Genomic DNA, 23,750 nt, shown 5'->3' with positions numbered 1-23,750 from the left:
GTTGCAGTTTCTGGTGGTGTTCTCTGGTCTTTTCTAGTCTTTGTTGCTTTTGGTCTTTATGTATTTTTTTAGGGTTTGTTTTGTTTTGTTTGTCTTTTCTCCCCTCAGAGAGTCGCCCTTAAAATTTCTTGGAGGGCTCGTTTAGTAGTCACAAACTCCTTTAATTTTTGTTTGTCTGGGAAACTGTTTATCTCTCTTTATATTTTGAATGACAACTTTGCTGCATAAAGAATTCTTGGCTGCATATTTTTCTGATTCAGTACATTGAATATATCCTGCCACTCCTATCTGGCCTGCCAAGTTTCTGTGCATAGGTCTGCTGCAAACCTGATCTGTCTTCCCTTGTAGATGAGGGACTTTTTTTTTTCCCTTGCTGCTTTCGTGATTCTCTCCTTGCCTGAGTATTTTGCGAATTTGACTATGATATGCCTTGTTGATGGTTGGTTTTTATTGAAACTAATGGGGGTTCTCTGTGCTTCCCGGATTTTGATGTCTGTGTCTTTCCCCGGGTTAGGAAACTTTTCTGCTACGATTTGCTCACATAACCCTTCTACCCCTTTTTCTCTCTCTTCATCTTCTGGGGCCCCTATGATTTTGATGTTGTCCCTTTTAAATGAGTCACTGATTTCTCTAATCCTTGAATCGTGCTCTTTTGCCTTAGTCTGTCGCTTTTCTGCCTCATGCATCCTTGCCGCCCTGGGATCCGTTCGAGATTGCAGCTACCTCAGTTACAACATTTTTTATTTCATCCTGACTAGCTTTTACTTCTTTTATCTCCACAGAAAGTGATTCTAAACTATTTTCGACTCCAGGTAGTATTCTTATTATCGTGATTTTAAATTCTGGTTCAGACATCTTGCTTGTATCTGTGTTGGTTAATTCCTGGCTGTCGTTTCTTCCTGCTCTTTCTTCTGGGGTGAATTCCATTGTTTCATCATTTTGAAGGGAGAAAGGGAATTAATGAGGTTAAAAAAACTAAATTAAAAAAATGAAAGTTAAAAAATTAAAAACAACACACACAAAAATCAAATAAATGATGCTAGATCCTAGGTGTGTTTTGGTCTGGGTGTTCAATTGTACTTGATAGATTAGAAGAAAAAGGGGAAAGGAAAAAAAGGAAATCGTTTGAAAATTTGAAAAAAATGAATACACCGAAATGGAATAAAATGAAATGATGAAAGTAAAATAGAATTTGAAAAAAATTTACACAGAAGTAAAAAATACAGTAGAAAAAATTAACGAAAAATATTTTTAATAAAAATTGAAAATGAAGTTTCTCTCTGCTGAGTTCTGTGGTTCAGGTTGTGCAGGGTGTTGTATTAATCCTCAAATCGGTTTTCGAGTTGTGCAGGATAGTTTAGTGTTGATCTGGCTGTGTTTCATGGATGCAAGACACAAAAAAACTTACATGCTGTTCCGCCATCTTGGCTCCTCCCATAACCCTCCCCTGAGTGGTTTCAAATGGGGGCATTCCCAGTTCTATATGGTGTTGGCGAGGCTCGAATGAAATCGAACACATTCACTAAAGTATCTTGGCTACGATAGGCTGGGTTCAGTAATAATAAATAGTAGCCGCTAGCACCCCTCCCCTCTCCACCCCCTTCTCCAGTAGAAGTGATCAAGGAGGCCCAGATTTTTGCAGACTGCCTCCTGAGAGCCTCCTTGGACTCCTGGAAGCTTGCTTCCCACTTCCTGATTTTGCTGCTACAGGCATGGATAGGTTTCAGTTAAGGTCTACGTTTGTGATGAAGCTCACTCTGACCTCCTCCTTGCACAGACTGGTCACTGAAGTGACCTCACTATCTTCACATTGTATCCCTACCTTCTTGATTTGGGCTGAGTGGTGGCAGTGGTGTGCTCCACATTTCCACGTTAAATGCATGTAGTTTTAGATCAGTTTGCCTTTCTGGCCCGCAGGTTCAGTGGATCTAGTGGTGATACTCAACTGCCTTGTTCTTCAAAGGCTCCTTTTGACACAGATTCAGCGACCAGCCTGCACTTGTGGACTGCTACAAGTTCTTGCTGGTCCAGAGCCAGAGTCAGCATTTCATTGTTCCTAAAGGGTCAGATAGCAAGAATTTTTGTCTTTGACAGCCATGTGGTCTGTAGTAACTAATCAACTCTAATGCAAAAGCAGCCATAGACGACAGGTAGACCAGCTTCATTCGGTTCCAATAAAACTTTACTGATTTGTGGGGCGCCTGGGTGGCGCAGTCGGTTAAGCGTCCGACTTCAGCCAGGTCACGATCTCGCGGTCCGTGAGTTCGAGCCCCACGTCGGGCTCTGGGCTGATGGCTCAGAGCCTGGAGCCTGTTTCCGATTCTGTGTCTCCCTCTCTCTCTGCCCCTCCCCCGTTCATGCTCTGTCTCTCTCTGTCCCAAAAATAAATAAATGTTGAAAAAAAAAATTTTTTTTAAAAAAACAAAAAAAAAACTTTACTGATTTGTTATGAAAACAAACAGCTGCTCCATTTGGCCCATTGGCTGTAATGGTCTATGGTTCACATTCCAAACCTTTTTAGAACCTTCTCCCTCTCAAGCCGTCTCCCTCTTTTACCCAAGTAGGATTTTTTTTTTTCTTTTTTTGAGAAAGAGCATGAGCCAGGGAGAGGGGCAGAGGGAAAGAGAAAGAATCTTAAGCAGGCTCCCTGCTCAGTGTGGAACCTGATGGGGGCTCGATCCCACAACTCTGGGATCCTGATATGAGCTGAAATCAAGTCAGACACCCAACTGACTGAGTCACCCAGGCACCCTCCAAATAGGATAATTTTTGTTACCGTTTTAAATAAAGGAAACTGAGATTCAGTGAAACCATGATCTCAATTTGTCACAGCAAATCTGGTACAAGTTTCTGGGCTACTGGGCATTGTTCTTTGCTAAGTTTCCCATTTTCTGCCACTGCTGTAAGATGGATGCTGTTCTGGCTCCTGGTTCTGCCATTCCGGAAGGTGCTTCTGACTCCCAGAAGGAATCAGGATAGATAAGCGTGCAGTATGAAATAGCAAAGAAACCCACAACGTATTCCCTTAAAATACCTGAAATATGATATTCTTGGCAGCAAACAATTTTAACACTGAAAAAAAAAAGTGTTAATTTAAAAGAAAATTGTTTCTGTGTGCTGGGTGCTCCAGGTAAAAACAAATACACTTTACCAACATATCTATTGATTATACAACCTTTCCCTTCCTCAATACATATATTCTCCAACACTGATAAGCACATTACAATCCGGAAGCAGAATAGGTTATCTTGCAGCTGCTAAAGGACGATATGATGCAAACAGGTAAAATCTAGTTCGAATGGAGTCCAGAGCCTTGCACATGTCACTGTTTAAGTAGAATCTTCTTGGGCTGAATACTTTCCTAAGAACTGCCACGCCATCTAAAAACAGTTGAGGGGCACCTGGGTGGCTCAGTCGGTAAGCATCTAACTCTCGGTTTCAGCTGAGGTCATGATCTCACGGTGTCATGAGTTCAAGCCCTGCATTGGGCTCTGTACTGACAGTGCAGACCCTGCTTGGGGTTCTCTCTCCTCTCCCTCTCTCTCTGCCCCTCTCCCACTCACGCTGTCTCTCTCTAAATAAATAATTTTTTTTTTATTTGAAAAAAGAACTGGGGCGCCTGGGTGGCTCAGTCGGTTGGGCGTCCAACTTCGGCTCAGGTCATGATCTCGCAGTCCGTGAGTTCGAGCCCCGCATCGGGCTCTGGGCTGACAGCTCAGAGCCTGGAGCCTGTTTCGGATTCTGTGTCTCCCTCTCTCTCTGACCCTCACCTGCTCATGCTCTGTCTCTATCTGTCTCAAAAATAAATGTTAAAAAAAAAAAATTAAAAAGAAAAGAAAAAAGAACTAAACATAAAAACAAAAACAGTTGAGACTCAGAATAAAAGTCTGTGAAAAGAAGGGAGGCACAAGCCTGAATGGGAAACAGTTGTTTCCCAGCTGTGTGTCAGAAAACATTCAGGCACCAGAACCACTGAAAAACTAGTATACAGCCATATCCCCACCACTTAAATTCAGCACTGATTGACATCAGCTGTCTCTCTACTTTTTTATTCCACACTGTACCACTCCTTAAGCCATAGTCATCATGGTGCTTCACCACTAAATTTTTCAGCCTGCATCTCTTGAGGACATCTGTGGTGACCACAGGGGCCATCGTCACACCTGGGAAAATTATCACCAGTTCCCTCATCTTATGTAATGCCCCAGTCCAGCAGTTGGCAAATGTTTTTCTGCACAAGGCCAGATGGTAAATAACTCGTTGAGACTCTGCGGGCCATGTGGTCTCTGTCACAACTAATCGACTGTGTTGCGGTGGCCACAGGCACTCCACAAACGAATGGAGTTCGTTTGTGTTGCTGTCGTACCTTGCAGAACTAGGCAACGGGTCGGTGCTGTCCCCTGCGCCCTATTTTGCTGAGTCCTCTTTGCTGCCGTCGGTTTTCCTTTCTTGTCCCCAAAAAAAGTCTCTCATAGTTGGTTTTTTCAGAAGGTGAATTTTTTTTATTAATCTTTATTTAGTTTTCTTTTTTAATTTTTCTTTTTTTAATTTACATCCAAGTTAGTTACCATATAGTGCAACAATGATTTCGGGAGTAGATTCCTTCATGCCCCTTAGCCATTTAGCCCCTACCCCCTCCCACAGCCCCTCCAGCAACCCTCTCTTTGTTCTCCATTTTTAAGAGTCTCTTCTGTTTTGTCCCCCTTCCTGTTTTTATATTATTTTTGCTTCCCTTCCCTTATATTCATCTGTTTTGTATCTTAAAGCCCTCGTATGAGTGAAGTCATATGATGTTTGTCTTTCTCTGACTAATTTCACTTAGCATAATAGCCTCCAGTTCCATCCACGTAGTTGCAAATGGCAAGATACCATTCTTTTTGATTGCCGAGTAATACTCCATCGTATAAATATACCACATCTTTTTTTATCCATTCATCCATCGATGGACGTTTGGGCTCTTTCCATACTTTGGCTATTGTTGATAGTGCTGCTGTAAACATTGGGGTGCATGTGTCCCTTCGAAACAGCACACCTGAATCCCTTGAATAAATACCTAGTAGTCAGAAGGTGAATTTTTAACAGTCTTTGGCCTTAATCTCAAGCTTTTTAATCATTCTCTGTTTATTTTGTCCTGGTGATTTATAAAGAATTCCTTGTAATTGTCAACAGAAGAGTTATTTGGGAACATAACAACAACTTTGTGTGATTATTTTGCTCTAAAGATGTCTCCTACAATGAGTAATTGAGATGCCTGTTGTGTTCACAAGCAGCTGGGTCTTATTTCCTGTCAAAAAAATATTTGCTGCCACTTGGAAGTGAAAGGATGCCTTCTACAACCCATTCACATTGCAGACACATGTCTGATGGCCACAGTGCCTTGGAGCTCATCACTGTGCACAGGGGTTAAGATCACATAAATTGCAGCTTCGGGCTTCTGTTTGAAGATGGAAGTATTGCATTTTTTAAAAATTTATTTTAACATTTATTTATTTTTGAGAGACAGAGACAGAGCATGAGCTGGGGAGGGGCAGAGAGAAACGGAGGCACAGAACCTGAAGCAGACTCCAGGCTCTGAGCTGTCAGCACAAAGTCCAACATGGGGCTCGAACCCACGAACCGCGAGATCACGATCTGAACCGAAGTCGGACACTTAACCGACTGAACCAGTGAGGCGCCCAGAAGTATTGCATTTTTAGTATTTTGCAATCCAGGGAGTCTTCCCCCACTTCCTGCCATTCTGACCTCAGGTGAGAGTAAGCCAGTTGGCCCGGTGGGGGGGGGGGGGGGGGGTCTAGGACCCATTTCACAGTCACTGACTCACACAGGCCACCAGTGCAGTTCTACATTTTGTGTGCCACATCAAGATTCCCCTGAAGATACAGAAAAGACTCTGTTACAAGCCCTCTGTGCAATTTGGTTAATCCTATGTGTGGATTACTCTAAACCAGTTTGTTTTGTTTTGTTTTTAAGAAAAAGAGAAGATGGAATTCCAGATGTTTACTGAATTTAGGTCATTTTTGTTTTTGTTTTTAATTTCTGGTAACTTCATTTCTAAAGATAGAACTGTGAGGGGTGCCTCACTGGCTCACTCCTGTGAGGGGCACCTGGCAACTCTTAATCTCGGAGTCATGAGTTCTAGCCCCATGTTGGGGGCAGAGTTTATTTAAAAAAATAAAAATAAAAATACCCATGTGAATGTACAATTCAGATTGACAGAAAATAACAAAATAACTTTTTTATTTTATTTTTTTGCATTTATTTATTTTTGATAGAGACAGAACACAAGTAGGGAAGGGGCAGAGAGAGGAGACACAGAATCCAAAACGGGCTCCAGACTCTGAGCTGTCAGCACAGAGCCCGATGCGGGGCTCGAACTCACAAAGTACGAGATCATGACCTGAGCCAAAGTCAGAAGCTTAACCAACTGAGCCATCCAGGAGCCCCTAACAACATAACTTTTAAAACTTAATTGTGATTTGTCTTAACAGAGATGTCTTTTCATGTGACTTTCTAATTTCTTTTGAATTAGTGCACAGTTTGGATTTTAACCAGCATAAAATTATGCTGTCGTGACCACTGTTTATAGATAGGAGCTTTCCTTTTAGGAGAGACTAAAAAAATCTAGTGATCTTACTCTCATGGCTTTTGTTTTTGCTTTGGTTTTGTGTAGTTGTAACAAATCAATTCTCAACGTCCTCTTTGTGTTGTGTTATTTTGCGTTAAAATCAGCCACCTACATTCGTAAGTAGAGCGCAGGGTAACATTTGCAGGAAGTGCGCTAGTCCGTGTCCATTGGCTTGGAAAAATCACCACTTAAGGCTGAAAAAGCGAGTCATTGCACAGGACTTAGAATGAGTCCACTCGTGTTTCCAAAAACAAGACCTATTTATTTTTCTGCCTGTAAACAAGCATAGAAATTGCAGAGAGGACTAGCCAGAACAGCACACACCGGCTGTTTATGTATTACTTGTGTGTTTTAGGTAAAAATAAGTAAACGTTAACAGGTCTTTTCTGGTGAAAAGCTGATGTACTTGGACTCGTCTACAGACCTAGAGCCTGAATTGGTTTGTATGAACGTAAGGATTGTGTCCCTCCAGGTTTCGTCTCCTGATCACTTTACCGCTCACGACTTTTTATTTTCCTTCTTGAAATGTAGAAAATCACCAAGGAAATGGACGGCTTTCTCCAAAACCTGAGACGGAAGATCAAGATTGGAGTGGTGGGTGGGTCCGACTTTGAGAAAGTGCAGGAGCAGCTGGGAAGTGAAGGTAACGTCAACATTGCTGATTGCATTCGGTAGAAGATTAACTTCTTAGGAGGCAGTTAGGGCCTGTTGCTGTTAAGTGTCACCGGCCCGAGGCCTCCTCCCCACATGCTTCCTTGTTGGGGGGATCATTCTCTCTGCTTTCTCTTTCCTGTTTTTAATCCCATAAGTAAATTTCTGGAGTCGGTGGTGGACCTCTTGGTACTCAGACACGTGGGGCGTTTCCCCAGAACTTCCAGTGTCTGTGTCATTGCCAGAATGCTTATGTTGTCCCCGTCCACTCTCCCAGCTCTGCTCAGACCCTGTCTCCTGACCGTCCTTCTCACCCGGGTGTTGAGGTGCCCTCTGGGTGTGGGGGCCGTCCGTTGCCCTAACACGGTGTTTCCCAGAGTTCCCTATTCATGAGTCACCCAGGCTGCTCCCCTTCTTTTGAACCAGACTCTCCAGCACAGGACCCCAGGAAGCCGGGCATACTTATTGGCCCCTTCACTGGAGACTCTGAGGTCCGTGGGGCCTGGGAATCGTATCTCAGCTGCTCCCCCCGGATGGCCTAATGCACAACCCTCCTAGTGCCACACTCCATGCTTGTTGGAAACTGGCCGCTTGTCTGTTTTTCTTGAAGACTAGGACTGTGGATTTTTCATCTTGCAGCCCGTGTCTCTAGGGTGCCTGGCCTGTAAGAAATAGAGGATGGAGAGCTAGATGAATCGATCGTCTTTTGGACACTGTTGACATCTGGGCCAGGTCCTTCTCTCTTGTCGAGGGCTGTCCTGTGCATTGTAGGGTGTTCAGCAGCACCTGGGCCTCCACCTGCTTAATGCCAGTACCCCCTCCACCCCCAGTGTGACAACCAGAAATGTCTCCAGACATTGCCAAATGTCGTCAAGGGGGCAAAATCACCCCCAGTTGAGAACGAGCATTTTGGCTGTAATATCTTACAGTCAACATCTGTGTAAGCTATATTTGCAGGCTCAGTCACTGTAAGTATAATCTGTGCGTTCTCTTTAAAACCCTGTTCTGCTTATACTTAATTTTTCCTGTAGGTGCCTTACTTAGAAAGCCTGTAAACAATTTAACAGGGGCACATTAATCCCCAGAAATCCTGTTACCTGGCCCTGATGGCCCTTTCTGCCTCTGGCCAGATTTTAAACCACAGGCTGGAAGAGGTTTTGTGTCAGGGTAGGGCCCTGTCTATATATTTCAAAGACTGAAAGTCAAAGCATCAGAATCAAAACATCCACAAGCTGGAGAAAGTTGACGGTCCAGCTGTATCAGAATCACTGGGGAACTTGTTAAAATACAGATGTGAGGGCCCCACCCAACTCATGGTACGTAGGAATCCGCGCTTTAACAAACACCTGAAGTTTGAGGGCCCATTTAGATTTGCACGAGTGGTCTCCAAATCTGACTGCTTGTAAGAATCACCCAAAGACCTTTTTTTAAAAAACAATCTGATTTTAGCCTCGCCCCTGCATATTCGTAATCAGAAAGCCTGAGAACGGGGGCACCTGGGTGGCTCAGTCAGTTGAGTGCCCAACTCTTGATTTCGGCTTAGCTAATCCTGTCATGGGATCTTCGTAGGATCAAGCTCCGCTGTCAGCATAGAGCCTGGTTGGGACTGATTCTCTTTGTCCCTCTCTCTCTGCCTAGTGTGTGCATGTACTCTCTCTCTCTTTCTTTCTCTCTCTTTCTCAAGTAAACTGTCAATAAATAAATGTGAGCAGATCCTGGGAATCTGCGCATTTCCATTGCCAACCCAGTGATGCAGACCCACAGTGAGGCTTGAGGGCTGTCACGGACGCCCATCTTCCCGTGTACATAAGAGGGGGCTGAAGGCAGAGGTGTAAGAGGGCCCACCACATGTCCAGTCTCTAGCCTGGCCACCGTCTTTTGCGTTTGTAATTGAGAGTCTTCTAAAAAAAAAAAAAAAAACTTGAGGAGCTCTTTCTCCACTCGCCCAATCTGTGACGAGGAGGTATTCTTTTACAGTCCTTACTAGAGTTCAGCAATCTTATTGGTGATGCGTGTTAATCAAGAAATAGAGGAGTGCCTGGCTGGCTCAGTCAGTTAAGTGTGCGATCTTGATCTCAGCTCAGGTCTTGGTCTCAGGGTTGTGAGTTCAAGTCCCATGTTGGGCTCCACGCTGGCAATGAACCCTACTTTAAGTAAAAAAAAAAAAGGGGGGGGAGTGGCTCAGTCAGTTGAGCGTCCGACTCTTAGCTTCAGCTCAGGTCATGATCTCACCGTTGGTGAGTTTGAGCCCATCTTCGGGCTCTGTACCGACGGCATGGAGCCTGCTTGGGATTCTCTCTCTGCCCCTCCCCTGCTCATTCGAGTGCTCTCTCTCAATAAATAAACAAACATTAAAAAAAAAAAGGGGAAATAGAAACACAGCCTTCAGTTCATCACGTGCTGTTTTCTTTTGTTTCGGTTGCAGTGGTTGAAAAATATGATTATGTGTTTCCAGAAAATGGCCTGGTAGCATACAAAGATGGGAAACTCTTGTGTAAACAGGTACGTTCTTGAAAATGCAAACAACTACATGCTACTGTTAAAATGTTTTCTAAAAGGATATTTGATGTTGAGTGCTTCTGGGGAGATGTACCTGGGACGTGAGGCACAGGGAAGGAATGAATCTCCACCCCGTGTTTTTTGTATCTTGCATGTTGAACCATGCGACTCGCGTATTCCAAACGGTTAACTGAATTTTCGTAATTGTTTTTTTAAGGATAGCTAATCGAATATTTTCATTAGTGATAGCACAGAGTAAGGCAGGCTCCCTTGCTACAGGCATTTTTGGAGGCACCGTGTAGCTCTTTGTAATAAGATCGTCTGTTCAGACATAAGAGAAGGCCAGAGTAGAGCAACAGTATTCTCTGTCAGCGTCTGTAGATATTCTAATTGGATAAAAGCAGCAGTAGTGTACTCTTTGGGCCTTCCATGAAGCATTTGAAAGGTAATGAGTACAAAAATCTTGAGTAACGAGACAGAACATGCTTCAATTAAAGCCCCTCGGGGTTTGCTTATACGGGAAAGAAGGAAAAAGGCAGCGTGGGCGTGTCACCCTGGCCGCCACACCAGCCTTGTGACCCTCAAGCGGTAGTGGCTGAAGACCCGGGTTCGCGAGAAAGTTATTTTGAAAATGGCCTGTCTCTGAATCAAGTAACCCGTATTTCCTTTGTCTAGAACATTCAGGGTCACCTGGGGGAGGCCCTGATCCAAGATTTAATCAACTACTGCCTGAGCTACATTGCGAAAATTAAGCTCCCGCGAAAGAGGTGGGTTTGCTCTCAGCAGCCAGGCTGAACTAGTGCCCTTTGGGGCCATGGTGCCAAGTCAGTCCCCGGTCCTGTGCTTAGGAAGGAACTGCTGGAGACCTTCCAGCGGAAGTGAGGACGGAAACGATGGCATCTGCACCTGGTGGAAATCTGACACCAGGTGCTTTCCGAGGCTGCGGGGAAGGCCTGTGAAACAGCTCCCAGAGGCGCGAGTCACCTGGGGGCCCAGCCAGACCCCATACGCGGCCGTGTTTGCTCGGTCCACAGTGTGAAATAAAATCTGAATCAGTTGCTGTCATTTGGACGCCCGAGCTCACATGCTAAAGTGCCTGCACTTCCGGCTCCTGTGGTGTCTGGGGCCCGCTCCTGCGCGGCGGGAGCCGGCTGAGCCACACTCCCCCCACCCGCATCCTCAGGCTTTCCCACACCCCTTCCCTCCTTGTTCTGACCTCGGCAAGCATCTGATTTGGGGACTTACCTCTCACCCTGGATACTGTGCTCACCTCCATTCCCATTTTTAAATAATACCAACAGTAATGTTACATGCCCGCAGTTAAAACACTGGCAGAAAATGAACCCATAGGCTAACAGTGGCTGTTTCTTGGTGATGTTATGGGTGTTTTCTTAGAAATATGTTCATTTTCTTTTCAGTTTTCTGCCCTTAATACGTAACACCTTGATGATGAGGGGGAGAAACGTTTTTTAAACGGCAGCTGAATTTCAGGGCATGTGCTTTGGGAACTGCTCAAAACCACCAGAATCCATGAAGCCAGTGCCCCTGCCCAGCACCTCCACTCGGGGCAAGGGCCTTCCCTTTTCACATCTCCCAGAAGGGGCTACGGACGAGACAGGCTGGGCCCAGGGTAGTCCTGGCCACAGCTGGGTAATGGCACGTGGGACTTCGTTTTCCTGTTCTGTATGCTTTTACGTATCATGGCAATTCTCCATAGTAGAAAGTGGAAGTATAACGTATCCCAGGTCAACTCAGGCTTTCCTTTGGGTTAAGCATTAAGAGAGGCTTAAAAAAGAAGAAAGGATAAGGCATAATCCTGTCCTCAGAGGGGTTGTCATCCCAGTGAGGGAGACCCACGTGCACAGCTGTCATTCCACTGACGCAGGAGGTGCCCCCTCGATTGGGGAGCAGGCGTGAGACCACGTTGATCAGCATTTGCCCACCCCTCCCATCAGCGCTGCTGTATGCCCCATGTGGGTCACGTGGGTGCAGTAAGACTGTACAGGAGTCCAGATCTTCAGGGAGGAATCGAACACCAGAAAATGTGCCGTAATCCTGGCTTTTGAGAACAGAAGCCTTTCTCGAATGCATCAGCCTCCCTTCCGTGGGAATGAGAGGGATACTGCCTCCTTGAGTTGGGGAAAACTCATTGAGCTCTTTGACATTTAGGACCCACAGCTCTAGGGTCACCCCTGGGAACGATCACCAGGGTACATGTAGCAGGTACAGGCACAAGGCTGGTCTGTACCAGCTCCAGGATGTGTGGCAGGGGAGGGGCGGGAGGGCTGCTGGAGGAAGCATCTTAGATGCACGTGTGTGGTTATGTCATTTGCCTCCTGTGCAGTTTGAGCACAGCCAGGGAAGGGATGCAGTGATGAGATTTTGCCACATTGACTTTATGCGATGAGTATTCATTGCTTCCCAGCTTACAAAACCTGGGCCATCTGATTTTCTCAGGACCCCTTAGAGGTACCCACAAGGACTGCCTCAGCCCCTTTGTGAGGCTCTGAGAGGCACCCTGAGTCACGTAGGGTCTCAGGAGGCAGCACTGGCCTTGAAACAGCCCTCTGCTCAACACTGGGCATGTGTCCCCGGGATTTACAGGTGGCTGGTTCCTCGAGATCAGGGCTGTGCACAGAAAATGGAAAGGGTCCGGGGAGAAGGTGTCAGAGGTTCACAGGCGTCAATGTTTAGAACTGGAAGTCATTTCAGAGTGCACAGTTTGTCACAGAACACTTAAATTCCATCCTAAGAATATAAAAGCTCATGGGTATTTGATTTTCTAAGAAACTATCTTGAGATGGAAATTGGAAACATGGTGGGGGGAAAATGGGGTTTTTTAAACATCTTTATTCAAAGTAACTAACGTTACTAAACAACCATTTAATAGCGGTTGGCCACGGGTGACCCATGTTTCCTTAGCGATCACTGAGGCTCACTGGGCAGTTCTCAGAACATTTTCCCATAGGTTTGCTTGGTCAGATCAGTGGGTTCAACGGGTCGGTAGCAAAGGTATCTGATACGTGAATTTCCAGACTCCTTGGGGGACTTGAGAGATGGTAATCATTTTCATAGCTCTTTATTAACGGTGAAATTCACTGTTCAGCAGAAATCACATGAGTCACATGTGCAATTTTAAGTTTTCTGTAGCCACTTTAAAAAAAAAAACAAAGGAACAAGTGAAATTAATTTTAATCATGTTTTACTTAACTCAGTATGTCTAGAACATAGTCATTTTAACATAGGATAAAATATTTCCAAGGATGGTGACATTCTCCATCTTTGAAATCTAATCTCAGCTGGGATTGGCCACACCTCTGGGCTTGGTGGTCCTGCCATGTGGCTAAGCACAGCCTGTGAAATGTTGATCACACCAGCCTCTGCCTTCTAGAATTCCTCACCCGTTCATCCATCTGTAACATTGCCCAAGTATAACGTATGTCTGGCCCTGTCTTCTCTAGAGGCACTTTCATTGAGTTCCGAAATGGGATGTTAAACGTGTCCCCCATTGGAAGAAGCTGCAGCCAAGAAGAACGCATGGAGTTTCACGAACTCGATAAGGTGAGTCCCCCTGACCCCGCCTGGACTGATGTGCAGCCACATGGCCAGCGGCTAAAGGGTGCCTTCTAAACTGCACTACGATAATCGGTATCTCTGTTTTTCTCAGAAAGAAAACATAAGGCAGAAGTTCGTAGCAGATCTGCGGAAGGAGTTTGCAGGAAAAGGCATCACGTTCTCCATAGGTATCGTGCATGCAGACGGGCCTCAGGAGCGGGTAATGTTTCCCATGGGATTGCTGTGGGCCAGTGTGCTCTTAAAATTAGACTGTGCCCAGTTTGAAGGCAGGTGGGAGGATTTCGGGAGCCGTCCTGCCACAAGGAGAAAACCGCTGCTGTGTGATCAGCCCTCACGGCGGCTTGCCCAGGCTGCTGGGTTTGGTTATGAATTCTCACCCGGCCGGACCCTTCCCCTCGGCCCGAAATAGAGCGAGGCTGAGAAGATTCTGGAATATAGTAATATTTGATTATCAGGGAACCTTGGCGATCAGTAGGGTTGGTTTTACAAATCAAGAAACCCAGGACCTGGAAGGAAACGGGACTCGTCTGAGCTCACACAGGTTTTATCTACACGGGCAAACTGGCGTGCGAGCGTTTCTGGTGTCTGATACAGAGTTCTGCCTGTGGCGCTGCTGTCTTCGCCTTGGTTTTTGGTAGGATACGCCCGTCAGAGGCTCTAAGGAAACGATTTGCTGGCACTCGTGAGTCATTACTTAAAGCCCCCTCATTTTACCACCTCTTGTAGGGGTACAGCTTTTGGAAAACTGGAATTGCAAAGGGATTATGTCTGATAGATGAAGGGGTAGGTTTTTTAAATATCCTTGAGGTGTGAGCTGTTCGTCTCCCTGACAAAGGTCTGACGGGGCTTTCATTGCCCTCAACACTGCCTGCAATCCCCTTCCACGTGCTTTTCCTTTCTCCTGCAAGATGATCTACACGCCGTCTGCTTCTGGGCACTGTCCACCGAGAACGAGCGACTGTTAAAGCTCGAGGCGGGCCCAGCTGAATGCAGCTGTTACCAGTTCTTTCGCCAACTTGCTTCATTCAGACCCACACGCTTGGCGAAGCACTTGAACACAGATGCGTGCCTCGTTCTGGGCTGGCAGTTTGTCTCGCTTGTAGATTTTAGGTGAAAGCATGTTGGGAAAACAACATGTCGCATGATCTAGAACCTGTCCCTAAGTAGCAAACAAGGGTGGTAAAAATCAACCTTGGCCGTCCAGTTGCTGCTGAGTAAACAGCACGTTCTTTTCAGGGCCGGGCCCTTAGCCTCCTTTCTACCTTTAGCTTTTGTGTTTCCGGCCCTACAGGAGGCCAGATCAGCATTGACGTCTTTCCTGATGGATGGGACAAGAGGTACTGCCTGGGACATGTGGAAAAAGACGGCTATAAGACCATCTACTTCTTCGGAGACAAAACCATGCCGGTAAGTACCAAAGTGTTTTTTGGAGTTCGACTGTTCGGTTTTGGCTGGAAAAGGGGAAATACACAAACAGGCTATTTTCTCTCCTCCGCCTTCCGCGCTGACCCAGCTCACACTCGGTGACCACTTCTGTCCTATGTGAGAGGTGTGATTAACCGCCCTCCCCTTTGTGCTCGGACACGGGACGCCTCAGTGGAGGCAGAAATTGAGTGGTTTGAGTTCAGTACTGCTCGTTTCACATGCCTTCCAGAACACCTGCCCCGGAGCCGCTGTCCAATCCTTTGTGCATTTCAAAGCCCTGGGTTTTGTCATTTTTCCACTGCATTTTCCTGCCAGGGACATGCGTTATGAGTTGGGGGCAGGAATCCTAAATGGTAGGAAGACAGGGACTCTCATGCGTCTGAAATTCAAGAAATAGCACCAGGGATGGTTTAGAGCTGGGCATCACAGGGGTTTCGGTGAGCCACCCCGGGCTCTGGGAAATCCCGGGTCCGGACTGAATCTAAATCAGGACCAAGAGCAGTCAGAGGCCACCACCAGCAGGAGCAGCACGGAGGAGGGTTTCCCCAGAGCCTCCGTGGCAGCAGGACAGGTGGGCCTCGAGGAGGTCAGAGAGGTGTAGAGGCCCAAGAGAAGGCTCAGCACCGGCTGTTCACTCCCCAGCCCCCTCTATGGACGCCTCCCTTTCAACCCCTGTCTGCGTCCCTGTGCCGCCCGGTTATGGGAGTCCCCTTGCCTGATATCAGAGGTCCTGTTTCGGGCTCTGTGGCCATCCTGCACCCAGCCAGCGCCTCACAGATGCTGCATATGTGGAGGTCTTAATCCCTGTGGCCCCAGGTCCAGAACACTCGCTGCTCTGCTGAGGTTTTTCTGGGATGGACCTTCCTGCCTTTTCAGCAAGGCCCCCACATACAGTTTTCCAGCGTGATTCTGGGCAGCACAGTCTCGCGTCCATCTTTCTAAATGATAAAAGTGAGACTCAGAGTGTCACACAGCTAACGACCGAGCCAGTGGCACCAGAACAAACCTCCTGCTGTTTAGGCCTGTGGGCTTTCCAGTCCAACGAGCTGCCCCTCCGTCAGGGTGCAGGTTGTGCAAGATGCTCTCCTGGTCCCAAACCACGTGGTGCTGCTGGTCGGCAGCTGTGCCCTCTAGCCTGGTTCTTAGGGACAGAGAGGCGTGGCTCACAACTTCTCCTTTTGCTGACGTGCTTTGGATGCAGGCTTTGGAAAAAAGTCTCTGACTTCGACGTGTTCGGAAAAAGCAGGCTCGCGAAACTGCACGCAGGATCTCAGGGGGGACCGGGGGCCTCTGCAGCTGTGCAGCTCGGTGCCACTCCGTGCGGCCCAGAAAAAGAGCCGTTCGGACAGGTTCTTCTTAGCAGTGATGCTTGTGCTGTGGGAGTGGCCATCCAAGGCATCGGGACTTTGCTGAATGGAACCCAGGTCTTGAGATAACCGGGAACCCTTCATTTTCTGTTCTGTTGAGCTGCTGTGCTACCACGCCTCAGTTGTGCTTGCTTGGTTTTTAATCTCATCTACTTTTTAAAGGTGGATACTATTTACAGAGGTTCCCCCCCCCCCCAATTCTTTTTTAAATTTACACCCAAGTTATCATATAGTTCAAAAGTGATTTCAGGAGTAGATTCCTTAGTGCCCTTTACCCATTTAGCCCATCCCCCCTCCCAGAGCCCCTCCAGCAACTGTTTGTTCTCTTTATTTAAGAGGCTCTTATGTTTTGTCCCCTTCCCTGTTACATTATTTTTGCTTTTTTCCTTTTATGCTCATCTGTTTTGTATCTTAAATTCTTCATATGAGTGAAGTCATATATTTGTCTTTCTCTGACTAATTTCACTTAGCATAATACCCTCCAGTTCCATCCACATAGCGGCAAATGGCAAGATTTCATTCTTTTTGATTGCCGAGTAATACTCCATTTTATTTTATTTATTTTTATATATATATGTGTATATGTGTGTGTGTGTGTGTATATATATATATACACACACACACACTACATCTTCTTTATCCATTCATCCATTGATGGACATTCGGGCTCTTCCCATATTTTGGCTATTGTTGAAAGTGCTGCTATAAACATGGGGGTGCAGGGGCGCCTGGGTGGCGCAGTCGGTTAAGCGTCCGACTTCAGCCAGGTCACGATCTCGCGGTCCGTGAGTTTGAGCCCCGCGTCAGGCTCTGGGCTGATGGCTCGGAGCCTGGAGCCTGTTTCCGATGCTGTGTCTCCCTCTCTCTCTGCCCCTCCCCCGTTCATGCTCTGTTTCTCTCTGTCCCAAAAATAAATAAAAAACGTTGGAAAAAAAAAAATTTTAAACATGGGGGTGCATGTGCCCCTTTGAAACAGCACACCTGTATCCCTTGGATAAATACCTAGTAGCACAATTGCTGGGTCATAGGGTAGTTCTGTTTTTAATGTTTTCAGGAACCTCCACGCTGTTTTCCAGAGCGGCTGCATCAGTTTGCATTCCCACCAACAATGCAAAAGAGATCCTCTTTCTCTGAGTCCTCGCCAACATCTGTTGTTGCCTGAGTTGTTAATGTTAGCCATTCTGACAGGTGTAAGGTGATCTCATTGTGGTTTTTGATTTGTATTTCCTGGGTGATGAGTGATGTGGAGTATTTTTTCATGTGTCGGTTGGCCATCTGGATGTCTTCTTTGGAGAAGTGTCTATTCATGTCTTTTGCCCATTTCTTCACTGGATTATTTGTTTTTTGGGTGTTGAGTTTGATAAATTCTTTGTAGATTTTGGATACTAACCCTTTATCTGATATGTCGTTTGCAAATATCTTCTCCCATTCTGTCAGTTGCCTTTTAGTTTTGCTGATTGTTTCCTTTGCTGTGCAGCTTTTTATTTTGATGAAGTTCCAACAGTTCATTTTTGCTTTTGTTTCCCTTGCCTCTGGAGATGTGTTGAGTAAGAAGTTGCTGCGGCCAGGGTCAAAGAGGTTTTTGCCTGCTTTCTCCTCAAGGATTTTGATGACTTCCTGTCTTGCATTTAGGTCTTTCATCCATTTTGAGTTTATTTTTGTGTCTGGTGTAAGAAAGTGGTCCAGGTTCATTCTTCTGCATGTCGCTGTCCAGTTTTCCCAGCACCACTTGCTGAAGAGACTGTCTTTATTCCGTTGGATATTCTTCCCAGCTTTGTCAAAGATTAGTTGGCCATAACGTTTGTGGGTCCATTTCTGGGTTCTCTATTCTGTTCCATTGATCTGAGCATCTGTTTTTGTGCCCTCGCTTCTTAATTAATATACCGTTATTGTAGAGCATTAGAAAAAGTGTGAGGGAACACCTGGGAAGCTCAGTGGGTTGAATCTGACCCTTGAGTTAGGCTCGGGTTGTGATCTCATGGTTTGTGGGATCAAGCCCCTCATAGGGCTTCTCACTGACAGCAAGGAACCTGTTTAGGATTCTCTTTCTCCCTCTGCCCCTCCCCTCCTTGCTCATGTGCTGTTTCTCTCTCCCAAAATAAATGAATAAACTAGAAAAAGAAGAAAGAAAAAGGAGAGAGAGAGAGAGAGAGGAAGGGAGGGAGGAAGGAAGGAAGAAGGAAAGGTAGGTAGGTAGGTAGATTAGATAGATAGGGTGGGCGCCTGGGTGGCTCAGTCGGTTAACTGTCTGACTTGGGCACAGGTCATGAACTCGCGGTTTGTCTGTCTGAACCCCATGTCGGGCTCTGTGCTGACAGCTCACAGGCTGAAGCCTGCTTCAGATTCTGTGTCTCTCTCTCTCTCTCTCTCAAAAGTGAATGAACGTTAAAAAAAATAATAATAATAATTAGGGGTGTTTGGGTGGCTCAGGTCGCAGTCTGTGAGCTCGAGCCCCATGTGAGGCTCTGTGCTGACAGCTTAGAGCCTGCTTTGATTCTGTATCCCTCTCTCTCTCTCAAAAATAAAAAATAAAAAACATTTTAAAAAAAAGTTTTTTTAAAATGAAGAAAAAGTCTGAGGAAGAGAATCTAAGTCACCTGTGACCACAGCCGACCCATCTTTCCTCTTTGCAAGAACATGATCCCAGAGCTGGAGTCTGCATGCTCCTGGTTCAATTTTCTGCTTTTGTTCTCGGTACATATTTTATTTCCCCGCGTCCATGAATGTTCCTTGAAGTGGAGTTTTCAGGGGCTGTGTGACCTTCTACCAGGGAGACATAGTTCATTTGCCCTTTCCTCAGCACAGGCACTGGGGCCGTGCTGGCCGACGTAGCCATCGCCGTGGGGACGTTCTTGCTCCATTGTCTGCCCTCTGACGCAGTCAGTGGTTCCCTGGAAATGGGCATTAGCAGTTCGGCCATCAAAACCTTTCAACACAGCACATCAGCTCTTGCAACTTTAGGCAGAGAACAATCCAAATACTAGCTCTCAATTTCTTCTCCTATTCTGTGTCTCGTGACAGACATTTGGAAAGCTGCTTTCTTTGCATCCAGGCAAATGTTTTTGCTGGCTTCTAGGGAAACAGCTTTTCACCGACAGCTGTGGGGTCAGGTGCTGTTCCCCTGCCAAGCCCCACAGGCTCAGAGGCCTGCCTAGCAGCCACTGCCATCTGATGGGACCTGGTGTCACACGAAGCCCCCCTCCCCACCTGCCCTGCTTGGAGCACCCCCAGAGAGCAGGGGAGGAAATGCGACGTCGGCCTTTGCTTGTCCAAATCTTGACAGTCCTGGGGAGCCCTCCCTCCTGCCCATCAGCCCCAAAAACCAGGGTCTATTAAAACTCAACTCCGAGGGCAGCCTGGCATGCCATGGTCTGCTGCAGGGAACGGGATGGCCGGGGCCCCGAGAGACCTACCCCACAGCCCTCTGTGAGGCTTCCTCAGGGGGCTGTGCTGCTGAGCCCCGCCCAGCCTTTCCAAACTCCCAGGGAGACAGCTCGTTCTGGCTTATCACTTCCTGGCTTCGGGGCAACTGGAGCACGAAAACATTCTAACACTTGACGGCTTTATAGCTGGGCAGATCCACGCAGGTGATGGAGTCGTCTGTACCCTCCTGTACGGGGGAAGGGCAGACACACAGCGGCAGGATGGGGAAGAACCCTGCCCATCCGCAGGAGGGGACTGACCACAAGTACACGGTGGTCCGTCCACACAGCAGAACGCCCGACAGCTGTGGAAATAGCGGATGTAGACCCATCGCTGGGATTTTTTCTCAGCTGAGCCCAGTAAAGTATAAAACAGTGCAAGTAACCTGACAGTTTTGTCTCAAGGGGGTAATAATGTCTCCACACTTGCTTGTGAGTGCATCAAGGGAATGTCAAGACACCCAAAAATGCAGATTACGGACCTCCTGAGGGGTGGGAACAGGGATGAGAGAGATTTTACCACTGTGACAGTGAGCTGGTTTTAAATTTTGAACTACATGAATGGGCTGTTGAAAAATAAAGCTTTAAAACACCAAACTGAGAAAAGGAAAAAAACAAATCTTTACTTTCTAAAGCACTTTCTCAGTGTCAGACGCTGAGCCGGGCACTTGGATGTTATCTTCTCCAGTCCCTGGGCCGTCTGGCAGGGACAGACACAGGGTCAGCAGCCTAGTGGCTTCCAAAAGCCTCTCTCGTCACCCTCCCACATCACCTCCAACATGCTATTAAATCGTGCAACACTCTATTTTCCACAGACGTTAAAAAGGAAAATGTGCCTCTAAGCTTAAGCCCCCAGCAGTGCGGTGGGACGAGGCAGCGGGGCTTTGAAACCCAAAAGGCCCAAATCTGGCCCCTGCTGCCCGCACAGTGACCACACACGTCTCTGGGTGTCCATGAGCCACCGTGCCCATCAGCCCCATGGGATGTGGTTGCTCTGACGCAGTGAGAGGAAAGGGAGGTCCTCGAGGGGAGGGTGGCTACCCCAGGGCCGGCACAGGAAAGGCAGCCCGACTGAGTCTCTCCCAGCAGGGGAGGCAGCCAACCAAGCGCTCACCTGGCATGAGGTTGCTCGAAGAGATGGGGGCCTGCAGGGTGGGCTACGCCTGTGAACCAGCGAACCTCGAGTTCCCGATCATGCTTCAGACGGAATTGCCATGGCCGTGGACTTTGGCCGTGGCCTGGGCGTCCTCTCCATGCCTGGCATCTCCAATGCTCTCCAGATGCCAGAGGGCTGGTGAAGGCACAGGATGTGTCCTGTGCATAGACCTGCCCTACTGCTCTCGTGTTTCAGTGGGAGATCTGAGACCCAGGTCTCAGGCAGGCATGGGTTAGCATGGGGAGGGGAGTCCCTCGCGCCCAGAGGGGCCCCAGGAAAACCGCTGCTCCCTGAAGTCTGATGAAGGAAGGTGGACCGGGTTATGGGTTCTCTACCGAGATACAGAGGTGGCACCAGCTTTCCTATGGGAGGACGGGAAGCAGGACATTGGGCGGGGGCACCACAACTGCAAGCATTTGTTGGGGTCCCTGCTCACCTGCCTGCCTTCTGGACACCAGAATCTGTGGTCCTGTTGCCCCTGGGGACACAGCCCCTGGTTGGATGAGCCCTGAAGGAGCAGCAGCCCCTGCACTGGCTCTTCTGTTGAGGGGGACAAGGTTCCAGGCCCCTCAAGTGTGTCCCCCGATACAGTCACTGATGTCTGCAAAGGCCGAATCTCCCACATGCCCTTCTGTGCCCAGCCCTGTCACACAAGTCTCAGCCCCATTTTGTGGGTGAGGGGGTGGACCCGAAGACCCTGAGGGTCGCCCTGGGGGCATGGGCAGGACAGCGAGCCCACTTTCCCCTACACCCCAGGCTGTGGTTAGTCACCAGATTCTACCCCGCTGGATCACAACCTGGAAGTACATGGGAATCCCCTGTTTTCAAAACATCGTGACCACGGGGCCAGGCTTTTTTTTCCCCTCCTTTTAAGCATAACTGTTAACTCTTGTAGGGAACATGAGTACAGTTCCCTAAGGGCGCATGTTTTTTCAAATATATCTGACCGCTGTGACTGTTTCTATCCCCTCTAATCATCACCCCATGAGAAAGCAGCCTCATACCGGTCACGTAGCCTGCACTCGCATCCGTCTGGCTTCCCGTGCTGTGGCCCAGTGGCCCTGGAGGCATTGATGAAGCTCCCGCAGCGACGGTCACCCCAGCCAGGGAGCGCTGCTGCCCCAGGTCTCTTAGAGCAGAGCCTTTGTCGCGTTGGCCTCTGTACCCATGGGACCTAGAAATCTGATCCGTGCTTGTTAAACTGATGTGCAGCAGGGTCCGGTCTGTCGCCGCCACTGATGGGCCTTCACAGCAGAGACCCCGGGGAGGTCCAGCCGACCCCGCCCCGCTTCCTACAGAGTTGGACCCACGGCCTTGGACGTTCTTGATCCATTCCCTTCTTCAGCTGCAACGTCAGGATAATCGGGGTTCACCACGACGGTCCACGGCATGTGCAGCAATGGGCCTGGGTGGCTTGGAGACCAGACTCGGACGGAACGGGACAGGCACTGCCTTCTGCTTTTCTGTATCATCCTCCAACCTTAGCCCTGGAGGGATTTAAATACTAATGGGCTGTTTGCACTCAGCTGTGGCCTCTCTTTCGGGCTGTCAGGTGACACTATCTTGTACCATCCCTTCCTGCTTCGTTCCTTTGTCTTCTTTCAGAAACTGGTCTGGTTCTGGAGCCCCGGGAGAGGCTGGGCCTCCTCAGCAGGAACGTGGTGACCTGTAGTGCCAGTATGGATCCCCGCTTGGGGTTTCTACTCCTCTGGAGCCTATTTCTATTTAAGCTTTTCTGTTTACTTTAAGAAGAATGTGTCCATGGGGGAGGAGCAGAGAAGAATCCCAAGCGGCTCCACACTGTCACTGCAGAGCCAGACGTGGGGCTCGAACTCATGAATCATGAGATCGTGACCTGAGCTGAAGTTGGTCTCTAAACCCACTGAGCCACCCAGGTGCCCTGAGCCTTATCCTAGAAGAAGAATTCTAGCAATTCTAGCACACTAGCTCAGCGTTTCACTTCTGCTTCTCCTGACCTCCCTCTGACGGGTTTGCAAGCTCTGTGCTGCCCCCAGGGAGGACCCCCCCCCCCACCCCCCCATACCTCGAGTCACAGAAGAGGCCGCCAGGTCCCCTGCAGGAGAGGAATTGAAGTCCAGAGCTTGGTGTTGGTGCATGGACGCTCCTGCCGGCTTCGCAGAGCCGAGGTAGCGGGGAGGGCCAGCGCCCTCCCGTGGTGTTGTGACTCTGGACCTGGTCCCATCGGGCTACTTACACAGCAGCAGGGCCCGTCCTTCCACTCCACAGACCTCTCCCTCCCCCACCAACAGAGCCCCTGGAGAGTCTCGCCAAATTAGCCATCTGTCAAGTGCACGTACTGCCCCGCGTGGATGTGGTCTCTGAGGAGGGACAGACGTGGCAGCAGCAAACCCTCCGGGCTCTAGCGGCCGCTCCCCCAGGCAGTGGCGTCCGCCCGCGAACCCTGGCTGTATGGCCTCCCGCCTGCTGTGCTTCCTCTTCTGCGCCCTCCTCTCCCATCCGTTCTCTGGCAGAATCTGGAAGGTGACCCGATCGTGTCCCCAGGTTGCCGCTTTCCGGGTGGCTTCACAGAAAATCCTGAGTTCTCACCTGCACCCCCGGGTGGGCCACAGGCCACGGAGCCGCCTTCCCAGACGTGGCTCGTCCCCTCCCTTTCTTCAGGCCGGTGCTCACGGGGGCCTCCCTTGTCACCCCGGTTCCCTTCCCCTCTCTTCTCTGCGCTACAGGCTCCGTCTCCTGTCCCCTCCCGGCCCCAGCTGCAAAGGCGACAGGTGTAGGCGCTCCTCGGGCTTGTTGGGCTCAAGTGTGAACAGGGACTCCTCTCACGTGAGTGAGCGACAAGAGAGCGAGTGTGTCCCAGATAGATACTTGGTTTTTCTGGATGGCGCCCCTATCTGTATTTTGTCAGCTTCTTCGTGCTGGTCTTTACCTACCGTGCTGGTCCTGAGGAGAACGGGACTGACTTTAATGCGAAGAATTCCACCAACCGGTCTCGCGTGGACTTGCTGGGGTAGCACATGCTGCTGCGAGGTCAGCCATCTGAGCGATCC

At 48.4% G+C, this 23,750-nt stretch overlaps 1 protein-coding gene across 2 annotated transcripts in view; it reads left to right on the top strand.

The window, feature by feature from the left end:
* PMM2 (phosphomannomutase 2) overlaps positions 1 to 23,750 on the top strand; it is a 32,453-nt gene that overhangs the window by 6,087 nt on the left and 2,616 nt on the right. The window contains exons 2-7 of one of the 2 annotated variants that reach the window (XM_086691327.1): positions 7,157 to 7,268; positions 9,702 to 9,778; positions 10,451 to 10,542; positions 13,237 to 13,336; positions 13,443 to 13,518; positions 14,643 to 14,758. In XM_086691327.1, coding sequence (XP_086547453.1) covers positions 7,157 to 7,268; positions 9,702 to 9,778; positions 10,451 to 10,542; positions 13,237 to 13,336; positions 13,443 to 13,518; positions 14,643 to 14,758 — 573 coding nt within the window. Of the gene's footprint in view, positions 1 to 7,156; positions 7,269 to 9,701; positions 9,779 to 10,450; positions 10,543 to 13,236; positions 13,337 to 13,442; positions 13,551 to 14,642; positions 14,759 to 23,750 lie in introns of both variants that reach the window. The other variant, XM_086691329.1, reaches the window with a different exon arrangement.

This window comes from Puma concolor, chromosome E3 (assembly GCF_028749965.1).
Source record: "Puma concolor isolate L17-30 chromosome E3, mPumCon1.1.hap2, whole genome shotgun sequence".
NCBI lineage: Eukaryota > Metazoa > Chordata > Mammalia > Carnivora > Felidae > Puma > Puma concolor.
This window is presented reverse-complemented; position numbering and strand designations above follow the sequence as displayed.